At 45.5% G+C, this 19071-nt stretch overlaps 1 protein-coding gene across 5 annotated transcripts in view; it reads left to right on the top strand.

Moving 5' to 3' along the window:
• Window positions 1-15668, top strand: part of sh3pxd2aa (SH3 and PX domains 2Aa) — a 73487-nt gene extending 57819 nt beyond the window's left edge. For 3 of the 5 annotated variants that reach the window (XM_084686019.1, XM_084686017.1, XM_084686021.1), the window contains 7 exons: window positions 982-1065; window positions 4484-4601; window positions 5632-6053; window positions 6225-6239; window positions 6471-6520; window positions 6629-6748; window positions 7209-15668. In XM_084686019.1, the coding sequence (XP_084542145.1) occupies window positions 982-1065; window positions 4484-4601; window positions 5632-6053; window positions 6225-6239; window positions 6471-6520; window positions 6629-6748; window positions 7209-9176 (2777 nt within the window). In that variant the 3' untranslated portion in view covers window positions 9177-15668. The remainder of the gene's footprint in view (window positions 1-981; window positions 1066-4483; window positions 4602-5631; window positions 6054-6224; window positions 6240-6470; window positions 6521-6628; window positions 6749-7208) is intronic. The other 2 variants (XM_084686020.1, XM_084686018.1) reach the window with 1 other exon arrangement.
• Window positions 15669-19071: the final 3403 nt, after the last annotated feature.

Here is a 19071-nt window from a genome sequence, read left to right as displayed (position 1 = left end):
CAGAGAAACGAGAGGGTGTGACGAGAGACAATCGAGACCTCAGAAAGCCCTAGTATTTGCTCCTTGTTTCCCATGTGGGTTGGTCCCAAGGTTGACAGTTCAACCACAGTTGGTGAAACAGTGAAAAGGGAAGAGTTGGTGGGAGTAGCTAGCTTTGTCAGTCAGCTAACCCCAGAAGTGCTAACGCTAACTGGCTGCTATGGGAACTGGCTCACTACATTCCTACAGTGTTGCTTCAGTAAATCGTTGCACATCACAGACTTTAATACTGCTAAGTATCCTTTTTTTTTCTCAGCTCGACTAGTTACCGTCATGTTTTATATCTGTGAAGGATAAGATAAGTCTCTCTGGGCTGTTTTCTCTCGCAAGGAAATCATCTGGGTGTTTTACAAGCCCGCTCTCCCCATCGTGAAACGTCTGCGGAGAGATTGTCTGCGGAGTCTCTCTTCCTCTATAACGTCGGTGTGAGGCCGTCCTTGTTCCAGCCCCCACTCAGAGATCACTGCTAACTGACTGTGACAGAGGGCCTGGGAAGCAAGGCTTTCTGGGAAACGTAGACGGAATTAGATTGTATTCACTATCCCTTTGAATAAGGAGTTTGATTTCATGTGTTGTACATTCATAGTGTCTATTTATACTGTATAGTGACTTGGGTACAGGACCAAGTAGTCAAATATACTGTACAGCACTATTTGTGTGTGTGTGTGTGTGTGTGTGTGTGTGTGCCATAAATGAAACTTCCTCATCTCATAACTGACAAATATGTTTACTTCATATGACATCTTATGTTATTGTTTTAGTATTGACAGGGCACAATCTGTTGATAAAATGGATGCCAATCCATTGCTGGCTTTCCATTGTTATGTCTTCCTTCCATGCTACTAACAGACAGGCTTGTTAGCATTTTTCTGTTTGCCATAACCTGCTTCTTGTTTGTTTTTCTTTTCTTTTTTCCCCTTCACTCCATCCATCCATTACTAGTTACTAAGAGACGCAAGGCTCCCCTGAAGAGACTGGACCGCCGATGGACCCTGGGGGGCATAGTCAACCGACAGCAGAGTCGAGGTACACACACACACACACCCACACACCCACACACACACACACACACACACATGCACCAGTTCACTCATGGCCTCCCACTTACTTTTCATCTGTCTCTTTCTCTGTCGCTTTCAATCTCTCTCAATCTCTCTCTGTTTACCACCCCCCCCCCCTTGAACGACCCTTCAAGCAGACATGCAGTACACTTACCCAAACACACACACACCCACGCACACACACCGACGCACACACAGACCCCTTCATGGTAAACAAGCTCATCTACATCCCTGCCAGTCTGCCAACAACCACCTCTGCACATCTCCAGCAGCATTGAGTGGCCCGTGTGTTTCAGCTCCCACAGTTAAAACACAGCGTACACACCCCAGCGCACTTGGGACGCTTCTCATCTCACACTGAGTAACAGACTAACAAGGACAACATAAAACAGCTGAGAGGATTAAGAGGGTCGGGGGGGTGGAGGGCTTCTTTACACACAGCAGGGAAAACAACTACCTTGTTGGCTTGCGCTGCTTGTAAGTGTTTCAACATTGTGTCTCCCCAGGGTGCAACTCTTAGCCTCCCTATGGTTTGGAAGCTGTTAGTGCTTTATGTCCGTTACGTGAACACAAAATATTGCGATTCTTTGAAAAGAAAATCGCACTGTTTCTCACCCTTTGGAGTCGCGCGTTTGCCAAACGGCCCTGGACGCTCGCAGACATCAGACAGAATAATGGTTGAGTCACTGCGAGCGGTCCTTTGAAAAAAAAGCATACAGACGTGACGTCAGAGTGAGTGTTTATGCTCCGTCGTATTACCTGGTGTGGGTCTGAACCCCACAGGCCCCTTACTCACACTCACCGTGAGACCATAGGAAAATGTCCGTCTGGTTTTGGGATTGGCTACACTAATCCAGACGGGCACATTTAGTTTGTTGACTAAACCTGGACCAGAGTCTACAGTATGTAAGCTCCAGAACCCTTAACCACCTCTCACTGAGATGACATAAGACTCAACCTGGTTCAGTTTAAACTGATCCCTGTTCAGTAGTGCTAGCTAATAGACAAGTGATTAAACAGCACAGGTTTAATACCGGCTGAACCCAGGCCAGCTGCTGGGAGTTAGTGCCTGTACTGGAGGAGTGTCAGGGCTTCAAACTGCATAGGAGATGAAGTGAGAGGCTGACGTCCTCCCACAGTGGACTTTCCTTATCTCTGTTGATTACACATCACCTTGAAGTCCAGCTGCTCTTGGTAGGGGTGTGGATGAGCAATGTGTTTGATCTAACACACACACACACACAAAGGTTTTCCAGGACTATGAATCGCCAAAACCGATGTGAGCGAGTGTTCTTGGCCTAATATGGCCAGATACAAAGTATGTCTTCAGCCAGAGTATATAACGTGAGTCAGAGTCTGTGGAGGTAGCCAGGGTAGATAGAGTTAGCCAGAGTGTATTGCTATAGTGGTGAGCAGCACAGTTAGGTCGCTTGGCTCTCCCAGAGAGAAGAGGGTGATGGCTGGCTCAAATAGGATGGTGGAGAGTGTGGAAGTGGGCTGGAAGCCCATAAGCTGGCTTCAATCATGGAAGAAAATAACAGTGGAACTGCTTCTGAGTGTGTGTGTGTGTCTGTGCTAGTTGTGTGTGTGCTAGTTGTGTGTGTGCATGCAGCACAGAGCGAGCTGTCGCCGTAAAGAAATGTGGCGCAGCTTGCTCGCTTTAAGCGACAGTATCATGCTGGCTGGAGAGTGATATGCTCTCTGGATGTTAGCCCTGTACCAGGCAAGTGACACTAAAGCTCCATGATAACTCTAAACAGGACTCTGTCACTTGTCTACAACCATGTTTTTAGGTCATCATGGACAGAGGCCGGGAGCTGAAAAGAGAGAGAGAGAAAGAAACAGAAGATGGAAAGTGAGAGAAAAACAGAGAGAGAGAGAGAGAGAGAGAGGGGTAGAGAGAAAACATGAGGGAGAGAGAGAACTAGAATAGAGAGAGGGAAAGAGAGAGGTTGTACTGTTAGAGTCCAGTGTTGGTTTCAGCTGGCTGCGGCCTTGCTTAGCTACATGCAAACGAAGGCCTTCTGGACCCGAGGTCTGTTTCCACCGGAGAAAATAGCTCCTCTGTGAAAATACTGCTGACTCCTGTAGAACAGCCAAACATTGGTTTTCCTCCTTCTCACTATAGTCTTCCTCTGTTCTCCGAGACTCCATCTGTTTCTCAGTCTCTCTCTCTTTCTCTCTCTCTTTCTCTCTCTCTTTCTTTCTCTCTCTCTCTCTGTTTCCTTCCACTTGTTTCCCTGCACCCCTCTACCTTGTTCTGGTACGGAGCTAGAGGTTATTCATGTTGGGTTCAGTGAAAGGAGGACTGGAATTCATCTTCTCAGGAACAGGGGTTGACAACAAGATTAGGAGTACAGGGAGGACCAGGTGTCAAACCACTTGAAAAATGACTTCATGACCCAAAACATCTTGAACAAGATGTTGTTTTTGTACCATTCCATCAACTTGACGCTAAACACCAAGTCAGGCCAGGGGTCAGAGGTGTTCCCCAAAGATCCCGAGGTGTTGATTGGCTAACGACGGCGGCGTGACCTCACAGCTTACCTCATGTGTTATTGACAGGGCGGGTTGGAGGGTCGTTAATCGCAGGAGTCCTCCACTTCCACCCTGTTAGAACGTGTGTGTGTGTGTGTTTGTGTAAGCCTTCTGAGAGCTTTTTTAGTTCCTTAGGTCCCTAATCACATTATATCATATTAAAGATGTTCACTGCAGCTTACTGGAAGGATACACTCACACACACACGCATACACACCCTAAGATACTCACTTTCCAAGTACGTAACAAGTAGTCATGCAATCTCACACACACTCCTGATCCCAGCCTTACACCCTGTCCCTCTGAGCCAGACATTCCTAACACACACACACACACACACACACACTTCTCAAGCATCCACCATACAGTGCACGCACACCCCATGTTAGCCAGTCTGTGGCAGACATTCCTGACAGTTTTAGGTTATTAACTCCAGCCTCTGTGGAATGATACGCAGGGGAGAAGCAAGAGTCACCATTGGCTGACCTCACCACACCTTTACACACACACACAGGGTGCATGGGATTACACAAGCCACTAGAGGGAGATGTGGTGTATTTTTCCATGGCGTCAAATAAGGATGGGAGCTCGAATGGGGAAAGAAGGATTTCAAATGTTGTCGTAGTGTTGGTGATAAAAGTCGCATGCCATCGTAAGCATGTTGCATATTGGTGCAGCTACTGTGCAAGCATAAAACTATATTATCTTATGGTGATCCCCTCGAATAGTGACTCTCTTTGACTTTCTTTCTGATGACATCATCTCTCCCCTGGTGTTTCTGTCACCTCTCTCCTCCCTTCTCCTCCTCCGCTCTCTCTCTTCCCCCCCCCTCTCCTCCCCTCCAGAGGAGAAGTACATTACTGTCCAGCCTTACTGCAGCCAGGGGAAGGACGAGGTCAGCTTTGAGAAAGGGGTCACCGTGGAGGTCATCCAAAAGAACCTGGAGGGCTGGTGGTACATCAGGTAAGCTCTTCCCCCTGGTCCTCAGTGTTGAAGCTCTGCCTCCGATTGGTCCCCACAGTTGATTAAACGCCGCATGAGCCAATGGGTCACGAGGCATCCGACCGTGAACTTCTCCTCTGGGACGTGATCACGTTGGATTGGACCAGTCCCAAATCCAAGTTCCCCTTTTCTCTCATCAGCGTATGTAGGCCAGAGGAAGGAGCCAGTGGCTGTGTTGGAACATGTCCAAAGTACATGTTCTGTTTCTCACCCTTTCTAAGTCAATGAGTCCTGAGAGAGGGATGAGAGTGCTCTTAGATATCGCACTGAAGAGCCTTAATCCAGGCCAAACTATGTGTCATCTGCTTGATGATACTGGGGTGAGACTGTTAGCGTGTGCGGCTCTCTGCAGACCTGTGTGTGTGTGTGTTCTGGTTGTATCTGATGTGTGTGTGTGTGTTCTGGTTGTATCTGATGTGTGTGTGTGTTCAGATTGTTTCCAATGTGTGTGTGTGTGTTCTGGTTGTATCTGCTGTGTGTGTGTGTGCGCATGTAGGTCCTTTTCTGGGGTTGTGGGTGGGATGTATCGTGTGTGTGTGTTCACGTGTGTGTTAACATGTGTGTGTGTGTGTGTGTGTGTGATTCATGCCAGTTGTTTGTAGTTTCCTCATGTGCCCTGAGGGGATGTGAGTGGTGCTGCTCTCTACTGCTGATGATTATCACATGCTGGGTTTCTGAAACACACACACGCAAACACACACACACACGTAAACACCCCCGCACGCAAACACATAAATAAACACCCACACATGCACATAAAAGCTCACATGCAAGCGCACACTGATAAATACACAAGCTTCGCACGCTGTCTTTCTGCATCTGACCGACGCACACACAACGCTTGTTCTGCTGTCTGTCATTGGTAGACAGCAGTGACCTCTACTGGTGATATGTAGACATGGCACACCACCTGGAGTACAGAAACACGACTTTCAGCCTCATCTCGTGACACTGGTTCCCTTGGCCCCCCTTCCTCTCCCCGCTCCCCCAGACACCTGGGTAAAGAGGGCTGGGCCCCCGCCTCGTACCTGAAGAAGATGAAGGAGGACTTCTCCCCGAGGAAGAAGACCCTGACCGGCCCCGTTGAGATCATCGGCAACATCATGGAGATCAGCAACCTCCTCCAGAAGAAGTCCGTGAGCGAGAAGGACGTCCAGACGGATGGAGAGACCACGCCGGAGCGCCACATCTCCAAGAGCGAGATCAGCCTGCCCATGCCTTGTAGCCCCGATTTCGGGCCGAGCTCTGGCCAGGGGTCGGGCTCAGGGTCTGGGCCCGCTCCCGGTCTCGCTCCTGGGTCCAGTAGCCCCAATCTGGGGCCTGGGGCCGGCGCCGCCCTGCAGGACAGCAAGGGGAGGGCAGAGCCGGGGTCTCCTGCCGTAGCCCGCGTCGCCCCACACAGGGTGGAGATAGGTGAGTGGTTCTGGTTTTATTCATTTTCAGTGTCGGCTGAACGATGGACTGTGTTGAATCAGTGAAAAAAGTTGGATGAGTTGACATGTAGTGACGACAAAGAATCGTCAACTAGGGATATATCCGTCGATGATGGAGGGCATAAATTGCTATCGTTTTCTCTTCACATAGATTTTGACGCTGTAGGTAAGTGGCGATTCAGTCTGCTGTGTGACAGAGTGGTACGGAATCTCGCTTCAAGCGATGATGCTGTGTTTTTTACAGCCTGACTAATCCAAAGTGACGTGACGTTTTTGCTGACCTTTTACTGACTGCTTGACTGACCTGTTGCCGTGCTTTTAAAGTGTGTGCGAAAAGAACCATATAGGGTTAACATGAGTCACGTTCAATGCTAAAGTGCTATATATTTGTTCGCAGGCTCTCCAAACCTCAGGCAGAAACCTCCTCCGAGAAGAGAAGCCAACCTGGTACGTCACTCTGACCTAAACCATCACAGATGTAACGTATTTGTCACATCAAAACTAAGTCTTCTTCATTCCCAGGTCTTCAACCTCAGTCTTTTTCTTCATCCCCAGGGATTCCAGTTGCCCAAACCGCCAGAGCCCCCTAGTGTTGAAGCAGAGTATTACACCATTGCAGAATTCCAGTCGTGCATCTCTGATGGCATCAGTTTCCGTGGAGGACAGAAAGCTGATGTAAGAATACGGGTGGAAACCATTTAGAACAGCGTGTTAAGCGGACTACTGTCAATATCATATATTGTAGATTTAAAGTACAGCCTTTTGTGTATCTATTGGTATTGACAGCATGTCTGAGCGCATCAAATATTCATGGTGACCGAGTGTTCCATCGGGTGGGGAAAATGCTGAAGCGGGAAAAAAGATGGCCTTGAGCTGTTTATTATGAATCTGATGATGCAGACAAAATGAACTGTTTTCCGAGTCAGGCTGGGCAGTAGTAGTCATGGCTGCGATTTTGCTGATTCCTTGGAGAGTGGACCAAGAATGATGCAAGGAATGTCAATCGTCACCCTGTTTATGTGGCTGAATGTGACAGTTAAGGATACTCACAACGTCCTTCATGGTGAAACATTTTGAGTTAACTGATTGCCTGGTTTAATGTCTGCCAATGGATCCGTCCCTTGTTTGTCTACAGGTTATAGAGAAAAACTCCGGGGGCTGGTGGTATGTGCAGATCGGAGAGACGGAGGGCTGGGCCCCCTGCTCCTACATCGACAAACGCAAGAAACCCAACCTCAGCCGTCGAACCAGCACGCTCACTCGCCCGAAAGTCCCGCCCCCAGCTCCGCCTGTCAAGAAACCCGACTCGGACGAGCACGCCCCGCCTACCCGTCTCTCCGCCTCCGAATCTCCCAGCAGGCCCGTGTACGAGGAACCCGAGTATGACATTCCCGCCGTGGGCTGCGACGGCGAATCCGACACAGACTCCCTCAAAGGAGAGCGTCCCCTGGAAGTCAAGCGAAACAGTGTCGTCGTCACGGAAAAGTACCGCAACTCCGCCCCCGTGTGCAAGGCCTCGCCGGTGTCCTGCCACAGGAGAGCCTCCTTCAGGTCTGTGGACGAAGAGGCCAAGGAGGAGTGTATCTACGAGAACGACTGCTTCCGGCCCAGTAGCGGCGACGAAGGCGCTTCCGCCAAAGGCTCCAACCGGCCAAACTCTCCAAGGAGCTACTATTCCTCCACCGTCCCGCGCAGGCCCTCGGGATCTTCCCCCCTGGCTGGGAAGCCCCACAAACCGCTCACCCCGGAGCTAGGCCGGAGCCAGACCCTGGGACGACGGGTGGAAAGCAGCCCCAGGTCCTCGTCAGACGAGTCGGGTAGAGGCCCTGGGAGAGGCCCAGGATTCAGGAGGGAGGTGGAGCAGAGGATCGGTCAGAGCCCGTCCACCAAGCCCAAGCCCTCTGTGCGACCCAAACCTCTCCTCACTAAGTCTGAGCCCCAGAGCCCCGAGAGGATGGACATCAGCTCCCTCAGACGTCAGCTCAGACCTACCGGTCAGATCCGACACCTCAAGTCCTCGAGGGGCGAAGACTCGGAAACGGCTTCCGTGATCTCGTCCGAGGACTCCGGCTCGTCCCGGAGCACCTCGGACCTCTCGTCCGTCTACTCCAAGGGGAGTCGGGGTGACTCGGACATGGAGGGGTTCACTCTTTACCGAACCACGGACGCCTACAGCAAGGTCCAGGAGTCGGAGCTCAGTTTCCCTGCCGGGGTGGAGGTGGAAGTCATCGAGAAGCAGGAGAGCGGATGGTGGTTCGTCCGCTGGGGCGTCGACGAGGGCTGGGTCCCCACCTTCTACCTGGAGCCCCTCCGCCCAGGGGGAGACGCGGCCGGGTCCGACGGACACATCTCGGAGGCGGGCAGCGGGAGCAAGTCCAACAGCCTGGAGAAAAACGAGCAGCGGGTCTTGGCACTCAACAGCATCAACCTCCAGGGCCTGAACCAGCACCAGGTGGGGATGAGGAGGAACACTCCCCCCATCCCCTCCAAGCCTCCCGGGGGCTTCAGCAAACCCTCCAGCATGGTCAACGGGGCTGTCCGGATGAGGAATGGCGTCCGCCAGGTCGCAGTGCGCCCCCAGTCTGTCTTTGTGTCTTCGCCCCAACCGGTGAGGGACTCCCACTACATGACCGGGTCGCTGAGGCGCAACGAGTCCCTGGGCGCCAGCGATCAATACCGATCCGGCTGTTCCTCCACCACGGTCCGCCGGAACTCCTCCTTCACCACGGTTCGCCCGCACGCGGTCGTCGACAGCCGGGCGAGGCCTTCGGAGCGTTCCTCCACGGGGTCGTCGGCGGGAATGGGGTTCGGCGCCGGAGCGGACACCTTGACCCGGATGGGCCAGCGCAACGGCATCCCCGTGTCCACGGTCCGGCCCAAACCCATCGAGAAGAGCCAGCTGATCCACAACAACTTGGGAAGGGAGGTGTTTGTGTCCATCGCTGACTACCGAGGAGATGACGAAACCATGAGCTTCTCTGAAGGCACCAGTCTCGAGGTCCTGGAGAGGAACCCCAATGGATGGTGGTACTGCCAGATCCAGGACCCTCTGCACCCCCGCAAGGGCTGGGTCCCCTCAAACTACCTAGAGAGGAAAAAATGAGAATGCCCACCTCTACCTGTAGTGTCATCTGTACTTTCGCTATGTTGGTGACATCTCCCTGTAAGGTTCGTCTTAGACTCGCCCAATAAGCAATATGCTCCAAATATGTACATTTCTGAGAGACTTGTGTAAAAAGCGGGTTGTTTTCATACTCTTCGGTTATGACAAAAGGAACTTTAGTGCTGGTTTACTAAAAATGTACACATGGAAAGATTCTAAAAGATTTTACACATGGCGGGAGAGAGACGAGAGACTGAATATGGAGTCGACCACCGCAGTGTCAGAAACATTACAAGGATGTCGTGTTTTGTGTAGTTTTTAGTAGATTAAATTACACCTTCTTTAAGAGGTTTACATGGGGGGGGGGGGTTAGCAGGGTTAGGGCTTTGTCTTTTTCCTGCCCGTACATGACTATGTCAAACAGGTGCCTTGTGTAAATGATCGACTGAAGAGGAGGTTCTGATGAAGTGGATGGAACATCAGTGAATCTACCAAAGTGTATTGCAGTGCCATAAGCCCATGAGAGCATGGATACACCACCAAATTATTTTTGTAAATGTAACGAGAATACCTCCAGGAAATAGGAGGGTTACTGAACGAAAAAGGATCAATCTGGAGTGCTGTATTCAAACACAGAAGGTGTAGAGCGGTAAAGAGAGAGTCAAATGAGTAACATGACTCATAGTCAATTTGACATAATTAATCTTTGATTCTCTTATTTTTCAGATTTCTGTATGTTTTTAATGTCTTGTGTGTCTTGTCTTTCTTAGAGAAGTATTTCTGCTTTCTTGTGTGTGACACCGACAGCCTAGAATTGGAACAGAGTCGAAGCTTCTTGCTCTGGTATTCTGCCGTCTGATGATGTGCCATCGGCGGAATATCTGAAGCGGAGTTTCGGATAATTGGCTTACATTTGCTAGTGGATTCCTTTTTTTAGAGTCAAATGCGAAAACTAATATCTCAAAAATATCTTGGATAACAGCTAATAGCTTAAAACCTGTAAAGCTTGAAACAAGTCAAATCTTGCCTTTAGGAGAGAGAGTAGGAAAATATCTTGACTTGAATTCTCAATAACTAACCCACCTCATAAATGGGTTTCTACCCAAATCCAATTACTTTAGTAGTTTACAAAATAGTTTTACTATTGACTTTCTTTACGTCCAGATAATTGACTTTGTATATATTGTTGCATTATTACGTAGACTAGTGTCGCTGCTGCTGAAGTGATGAAGAAATAAGTACTGGAAATAAGGTGGAATAATTAACATTTCAACCCAGGGATTTACACATTGCCATGAGCCCAAAATGTGATTGAACCAAAGAGGAATATCATTACATTGGCTATATACCATAGCTTTACTCTATTTATTCATGGGTACAAGTAACACAGTGTATTCAACAAAAATATCTAAAACGAGGTGTCAAAACTGAAGCTAATATTTAATAGTTTTGAAAATATCTGGAAGCACTTGATTTTTTGTCATTACCCAAATTTGAGCACATTGAGGTAGCTGATTCACTTCAAAACACATATATTGCTGTGCAGTATTGATTTAAAGTAGAAGTTAGACAGATTTCGGAAAAAGTGTTCATGTTTACTGAGTTATGTATTTTGGTTGGCTATTCCCTTTCAAATTTACATGAGTTCACATATTTAGGTGTTGTGGGTTTATTTGGTTAAGACTGACCATTACATCATAGTCTAAGGTCATAGTTAATTAATTTCTCCAGACACAATTGTATTAAATTTACTCCCAAATTTAGAAGTGTTTCAACTGGCTGGTGTTCAAGACTGCTGAAATATGTTTTCTAATAAAAAGTGTGAGCTCTCAACTTGGGGTTAAACACTAACTTTTGATTTAGTTTTCTGCTGGACAGTGGTATAGTTAATAAAAAAAAGTATAGTACCTGCTAGATTGCAGTTATCTATTTAGCCAACCATTGTTGAATTTAGTTGTTACTGTGTGATCACACAAAAACAATATGGAGGAACGAAGGAGTTCGATTTGTGAATTAATGCACTTTAAACATTTGAATGGTGCATTAATGTAAAGATGCAGTCAGCATGTTATTTATTCAAAATATTTTTTTATATTTATTTTTGCATTTCAACTCCTGCACGGGGGTTGTCAAATTTACCTCAGTCATTGCGAAAATTCCAACCTTTTGAAAACAAGAATTGGATAAATGACAACTTCTAGTGATGTTAGTCACAACTTAATTGTTCAAGTAATTACACAATGATTACTCGGGGGGCCATCTGCTTCAGTGCAATAGTTACAATGCACTGCTGGACAGTGACTTTACCCACAGTTTTTGAATGTTTCTAAATATAATTGCAGCTAATATAGTACTTTCGTGATAGTAAGTACACGTTTCAGGTTTTTTTTGTATTTGGCAATAATTACTTATTTTTCAATCTTCTAAATTACTTTTTTCAATGCTGTGTGCTGCAACTTTAGCAAATCATGGACACTTCCTTCATCTTTACTGTTATTTACACAATGCCTGATAAGGAATACTGTATTTATTTGTTGAAACTTTATTTTGCCCTCATGATTGGCCAATCCAATATTTCATCACCCTAAGTGCTGTCATTATGGTAAAGAAAATAATTGTAAACTAAATGTAAAAAAAAAAAATGGTCATAGCTTACAATACTTAAGATTCATATTTTAAGTAATTGCAATAGTACATCTTCTAAATTCAATGGTACGTCAAGTCTTTTCCATACCTCAGTTTTCCCTTCCGCTCCCCTCCCCATTGACGAAGGCATTATGTAAATGTGTTGACTCACTTTAAACTTTTCTCTATAGCACATATTTTAATGCATATGGCTTTGTTCAATAGAATACGATTTGCATAGCTTTTTGGCGCATGAAATTACAAGGGAATTGTAACGTGTCAAGCTAGGCTTTACAATATAATTTAGCTGTGTAGAAGTGTGTCTTAAATGTACCTTGTTTCAGTCTTTTCCCACTTTCGATATTTTGGTCCCAAGACTGTCATCCTATTATTTAATTTTTTCCCTTTTTAGCGCCTTTTTATTTCATAAATATAATATTGAGGACATGTGCAATAGAAGATGGGGCACCCTGCCACAACCTGGACATTTTAACTCAACCAACAGCTGTGTAGGAATCCCCTCTCATCCAGCCCTCCCGGCCACCTGATTGGCCAGTGATCTGTGAATGGCATGGCCGAAACCCAATGAACTGGCCCGTGTTGACAACATTGACATCTGGCTCTTTCATTTGCATCAACATGGGCCTCTCTGGTCCCTCTACATCACGTTTGTGCCTGAACAGAATTCAATTCATTATTCAGCTTTGGGGGTTTTTTTTCTATCGAGTTCGTCTCCTCCACCTAAGCTGACTCACTTGACATTTTCCAACACGGTTGTCAATACGTCGGCCTCTTCCTTTTCCATCGCCATGGCGATAGTGACATTTTGAAATCTGTCACAGTTGTTAACGGGAAGATGTCAACAAGACAACCAGACTAGTATTACAATACAGGCCAGGAGGACATGGGTCCTGGATATTCTAGTTCAGCCCACCTGCTTTCTACGACACCAAACATAGAACAACCTTCTACCGTAATAATGCCCCAGTGCATGGCTTGGCAACATAGTCTCATAATTGGTATTTTTGAAGGTGCAGTACATTTGGTTTTAGGTTACATATTCCCTTGGTTGAAGTCTTTAATCCCATATATGAACGGTGATGGAGCTTAACAGCTTTGGCAGTTTCGATACATTCCACTGTTCCGATAGCGAAGCCCTGCTATCTATACAACCCCCCCATCTTTGTACGCTGTACATTCACACACACAGTTTCGACATTGGTGGAGGGCACCAATGTATCCTTACCCCATACACACACACACACACACACACTGACGAGAAGAACCTGTGTCTGAGGAAACAGATAAGGCATCCGCCGTATTTGGGAGGTCGACCAGGCGAGACAGCCCCCGCTGGTCTTCCTCCTGCACCCCATCCATCCCTCTCCTCTGTGCCCTCTCTCTCTTTCTACTTCAGCAAATTGACGGGGGCTTTGAGACGAATCGCGCCATGTGCCTGGTTGTTCCATGTAGCAACTGGAAATAGCTGTCGACTTCTCTTCCCCCCCCCCCTTCACTTCCAGCTCTTCATCCCTCTCTATTTTACACCTTCATCAGGATCTGTCCTTCCTCGCCTCAGCCCAAGCTTCAGTTCCCAGTAGTTAATCACTCCAAGTGGGGGGGAGGGAGGGATAAAGGAAGGTAGGAAGGGGGGCAAAGCAGATAAAAGATTATTAGTGTATAAGGTTTTGTGTTAGGTAGTACAGTGTGCGTGTCTGTGTGTGTTTGCGTGTGTTTGATAGTGTGTGCAGCGGAGGCAATGGATGGCGTGCAAGTGAAGTCAGGAGAAAGTAAGATGGAGGTTGATGATGAGAAGAGTGCGCAATAGAGGTAGACGGTGGGGGGGGTGGAACTGGAGATGAATCGGACAGATACTAGACAGAGCTTGAGAGAGCCGGCCACATGGAGATAAAAGAAGAGGGAGGGTGAGGGTGAGAAGAAGACGGAGAGAGAGAGAGAGAGAGAGAGAGAAAGAGAGGAAAATAGAGAGGAAGAGAGAGAGAGAGAAATAGAATGAGCAATAAGTGTCTCTCGGCCACAGTGCACAGAGAAGAACTGGAACACGTTGTAGGACTAGACCTGTAGCTATTTAGCTGTTCTGTTTATGCTGGCTACACCCTTAAAATGTAAAGACAGGCCTCCCTGACAGAGAGCTTCCACAGCTCTCTGTGCTCTCTCTTCTCTCCCAGCGTCCCACGGCCCGAGCTAATGAACCCGTCATGAATGGCCACAGCTGTGAAATCTCATTAGCCAGGCCTCCATTTTAATTGCGGTGCAGTCTGAAGCCGGGGGTGTATTCTCATTGGTGCACCGAGAACAAAACTGCTCCCCTGCGAGGGACTTATCACCCAACAAATGAAGAGACTGATTCTCTCCCTCTCCAGCTCTGTCTAGTGTCTTCTTAAGCGTGTGCTGCGCTCGTCATATGCCTGATTCATCTCGGCGATAGAGGGATAGCTGTGTTTAGATGGGGTGAGGAATGGAGGGAAAGGGAAAGGAGGTGTGTTTAGAAGGTTGTGGCAAGTGTGTGTGAGCGGGATGCGAGATGTTTGGAGTCTAGGGCTAGGGTCATTATGTAGGTAGTACGATTTTTTTTACAAGCTTGTTTTATTGTCGTGTTTGCGCTTGAAGCAGGGTCACTGAGGAAAAACTGAGGAAAGGCAAGAGAAAGATGGAAAAGATGGGCCGCCCAGCGAGCGTTAGCAGTTTGGCTAAAGTTTGCGATACAGTGGGGAGTGCTGACTGTGCTAAGCTAACAAGCACAGCTAGACAAAACTGTCATGCTGTATTGATTCATTCGACTTAGCTGTGGTGGTTTGGGGTGGGGGTTGGGTGTGTGTTAACAATGCTAATGCTAGGCGCTGTCGACGAATGGAGCATGCTGGGTCTTTGTGTATTTCAAGCTGTGCTGAAGCGTTCTCTTGGTTGGACTTCCTGTTTTTAATTACCATCCCCTCTGTCTTTTCATTCGCCTCACACGAGCAAGTCCAATCACATCGCTGCGCTCATTCACTGCAATTACCTCCCACCAATCACAAGCCACTTGTTCCTCACCGTATTCTGAGATAATGTTGGAATGTTTTATTATTTCTAATATACCGTGACTTATTTTAAGTTAACATCTTTTGTAATCTGCATAGGCCGAAAGCCTTCATAACATTCATTTGATGACATCATGGACAACGCTCATGTCATTGCAAATGAATGGTACTATAGAGTAGGTGCCAAATATTCCTATTTTTGGGGGGGGAGTACATTTCAAGGTCCCTCACTAAAGTTGTGTCCTTGATACGATCTGGTCCTCTTACAGTACCCAGACTAGCCCAATGATGATCCGCTACCAGCATACCTTAGTCTACTTGGACCAAAGGAGGTGCTATAATAATAATAATAATAATGAGTTTTTCCTTTCTTTGCAGAATGTTTTTCTTTCACGCAACTTTGCGTAAAGGTCTGAGGGAGTCCTTGTTTTCAAAAGATACATGTGAGAGAAACAGAGTGAAAAATGTGAAGGTGAGTGTTACCAATAGGTGGTAGTTCTGATTAGAATGCCACTTACAAAGTAAGATATGAGTCATATAGTGGCTAAAGCAATGTTCTTACAAGACATCACAAAATTGTCACAAACATTGCAATTCGTCAGTAGAACAAAATGGCTGTCAGTCGGATGAAAGCTAATGACATTTAATTAAAACTGGAGGTCATGGCTATGTGAGTATGTTTCTTGTGAAAACAGGGGCTTTTCCTTTTTTTTATATACCATTTCATTTTGAAATATTTTTTTGTATCTTGTTAAATCATGTTTACATTGTATCTTGCATTGCCCTAAAGATAAAACCTATTAAATGTATTATCTTAGTTGTTTAACTTCAGTCTTTGTTGTTATTAGTTACAAGGTTATCTACCCATTTATTTGATTTAATTGCATTTTACATTTGACAAAGTGCTTTCACCAATTACCTTGTATAATATAAAAGATAAAAATCCACCGAGTAAATGAACATTAAGGTTGTGAACTGTGTGAGAGAGGCAGAGGACTATAAATGAAGACAAATGACCAACCTCTAGGCTGCTATCAGCTAAGAGAGAGGAAGAGAAACGGAAGAGTTGTTCTCTCGAGCTCTTGAACACACACCCGCATCGCAGCAAGATTCATCACACGCGTCTAAATGAACATGATAAATCTGCTCTCATACTTAAGCCGTCGAACCACAACACATTCATTCACCTGTAAGAATGACGTAAATGCGTTTTCGATAAAGTATGTGCGCGTGCACTCTATCATACCTTCGCGTAAAGGTTAGGGGATCCGTCATCTTTATCAGGGATGTTATGGAATTTGGAAGGTAAATATCAGAATTCAACCGGACATCTTTGAGAGAAGTGGCATACAAAGACTGATCTGTGGAGACCATCAAGGGGTATTGAGTAAGCTTCTGGCGACAGTTCTGAAGGGTTCTATTATGGGAGGTCTGTGATCTTCAGGTGTTTACATGATGGACAGGGAGGAAGAAATCAGATCAAGGTCTCATTGTGTAGGACCGGTGTTCACACATCACCACTAGATGGCAGTCTTGAACCAGACTGTGCATCAAGGCAGGCCGATCATTAGCAAAAGAGATCCATGCAAGGTCCACGCGTCGGTCAGCATATGGCAAGACCTGATGGATACATGATGATGCATACTGATGAAGTTAACTCAATAACTTATCAACAGACTTGCCGTGATCTCAAATTAGCTTCACACCAACCGTAAAATAACTATGCACCTTAATGATCTGCAGGGTTACGCATAGCCATACATTTTAATGACAGTCTGGTTTGACATGGTGGTTATATAACTAGTTATTACCTATCATAACTATGAGGTATGGCTGTCTGTGAGCAGGCTTTGTTTATTGACAGATGAGGTAATCCACCAGTGACAGACTGATGGCTTTCCGGAGGCTTCAAAGGGATATTTGGGCAAGGTTCTAGCTGCTTGGTGCCTAGCTTCCGCTCCTAAGCCAGTGTGTGTGTATGTGTGTGTGTGTGTCACAATGTTTGTCACAATGTGTGTGTGTGTGTGTGTGTGTGTGTGTTCCCTGTGGGACGTACAGTAAAGCACCTCAACAGCTGGACCACTCAGTAACAAATAATGATGTAACCGGGTCCAAACAGTATGTCGTACCATGACCCCTGACCACTCTGGGCCATGGAGGTATACAGCTGTCCTTCACTGCATTGGTTTCCTTTGTTTATGATGAAATACATATTTGTATAGACACGGACATGGTTTTGTCCTTTGCAAGGTGGTTAGATTGTGATAGTTGTCCAAATCAATTAAATGTTACATTACTTAAAACATTTACATTGAATTTTTTAAGCATGTAATATACAATTGCATGTTTTAAAGTTCTTGCATATACAGCTTTCAAAATGTGGAAAAGAGATAGGTGAGGAAAAAAAACAAGCAGAGAGACGAGACATTTTGCTGAAATATGTCTGGAAAGTTTATTGACGCAATGGTCCGACTCATGTTGAACAGCGCTCACGAACAGATCGCTTGGAAACAAGTTTTTTAATAAACACGTTTGCAAGGTATTTCCTCAGCAAGAGTCACAACAAAACCCAATAACAAAGTATGGTCTTGAAAACGTTGTCCAATGATTCCATTCTGACCAAATACCCTTCATAAAGAATGCACTCTAGTAAAACGGAAGCGTCACGTTTTGTAGCTTGTAGTCAATTGGTCCCCGTGTTCACAAACTAGTATAGAGCGAACAATCAATTCAAACACAACTGAAAATACTGAAAGCAAAAGAACAACCACTCCAAATCTACTGACGTGCTTTTTTCTTAGAAACAGAAGCGTCCTAAATCTTGGGATATATAAGTAGTAGAAAGTAAACACAGCAGCAAAGTACAGTCATTTCTGAGGAATCTGTCCATACACCAATGTAGAGGGCCACTAACACAGTACAATACAGGGTCGACAACATTCAACAGGGGAACCAAAAATGGCTTCTGTGTAAATATTGAGAACATTGCAACTCATTCATGTAAGATTTGTTGTGTGAAACTTAACCGGAAATAATAGGTTATGACGTCACATGAGTAAATGCTATCTTCTGAAGGAAATTCCCTGCATTAAAGTGGACTGTCCTGGACAATTGACTGATTTTTTTTAAAATCAGTCATACAATGTCATTTTAAAATGATCATCACATTAGGAAAGTATGAAAAATATATATTTTTTATAATTCCATTACACACCAATGGGGGAAATACATGTATTCAACATATTTAGGATTGACAAATCTAAATTTGATTGAATTTTAGATTTGGTCAAAAAACACAGTCAATATCCCAGAGTATACCTAGAGACTAATCACTTACAAAATTACAATCAGGAGCTTTATAAAGTGACACTGAACAAGACCACAACACAATGGCCTTTTCAATCATTTAAATTAGGGCTACACAAACGGGGTAGAATTCCCTTGAATAGGTTGAAACGAAAATGACTAAAAACATCTGAAATACAGGGATGTTAAAGGATGAATCTGTGCTTATCTTGTACCCAAAGCAATGAGGTTGTGATTGTATACTGCAATGTATCTTGTTATTGCTTTAAGGTACAAGATAATACTTGTACATCCTTGTTATAGGATAAAAACTGTTAAAAAGTTTCTTATTTCATGGTTCTTCGAAAAAAAAAAACAGAAAACAAACATTACAATCATGATGATCAACATTAACAAACGTGAAAAGCAGACAACTTGTTTTTCTCAGTCCTATCGCATAAATTAACATTCAAATCTCAATTGACATTTCAAGCAGTAGCGAAACACAGTTCTGCAAATGAGTGGCGAGAGGGTTGTAGTGGAAACAACTAAGTAAGCATTTGCCCCAAAGAGGAGCTGAGAAACACTGTAGCAGCATAGATTCAAGCCCCATTTGTCAAATATCTTATATTACATCAGGGACAGGTGCTGGTTGTTCCCTAGAGAAACAACGTGTTTTTAAGCCTTGCAGCTTTCTGTGGAAAGCAATGGCTTGTAGTTCCAGGACACACATTAATGATTTATGCTAAACTGTGTTGATGGGGGTCATATATCCGACTTGGAGACTAATCAGATGTTGTACACAAAGGATGACACATTGATCCTATAAAATATCGACTTTTGACATGACGTTTGTCTGCTCCTGAATCAGACGGAAGGCTATAGGGTTGCTGGTGTGAGTGTTGTACTGTATGCCGATGATATTACTACTGTACATTGGTTAG

The sequence above is a fragment of the Hypomesus nipponensis genome, chromosome 21 (assembly GCF_054491055.1).
Source record: "Hypomesus nipponensis isolate SF chromosome 21, ASM5449105v1, whole genome shotgun sequence".
Taxonomy (NCBI): domain Eukaryota; kingdom Metazoa; phylum Chordata; class Actinopteri; order Osmeriformes; family Osmeridae; genus Hypomesus; species Hypomesus nipponensis.
This window is presented reverse-complemented; position numbering and strand designations above follow the sequence as displayed.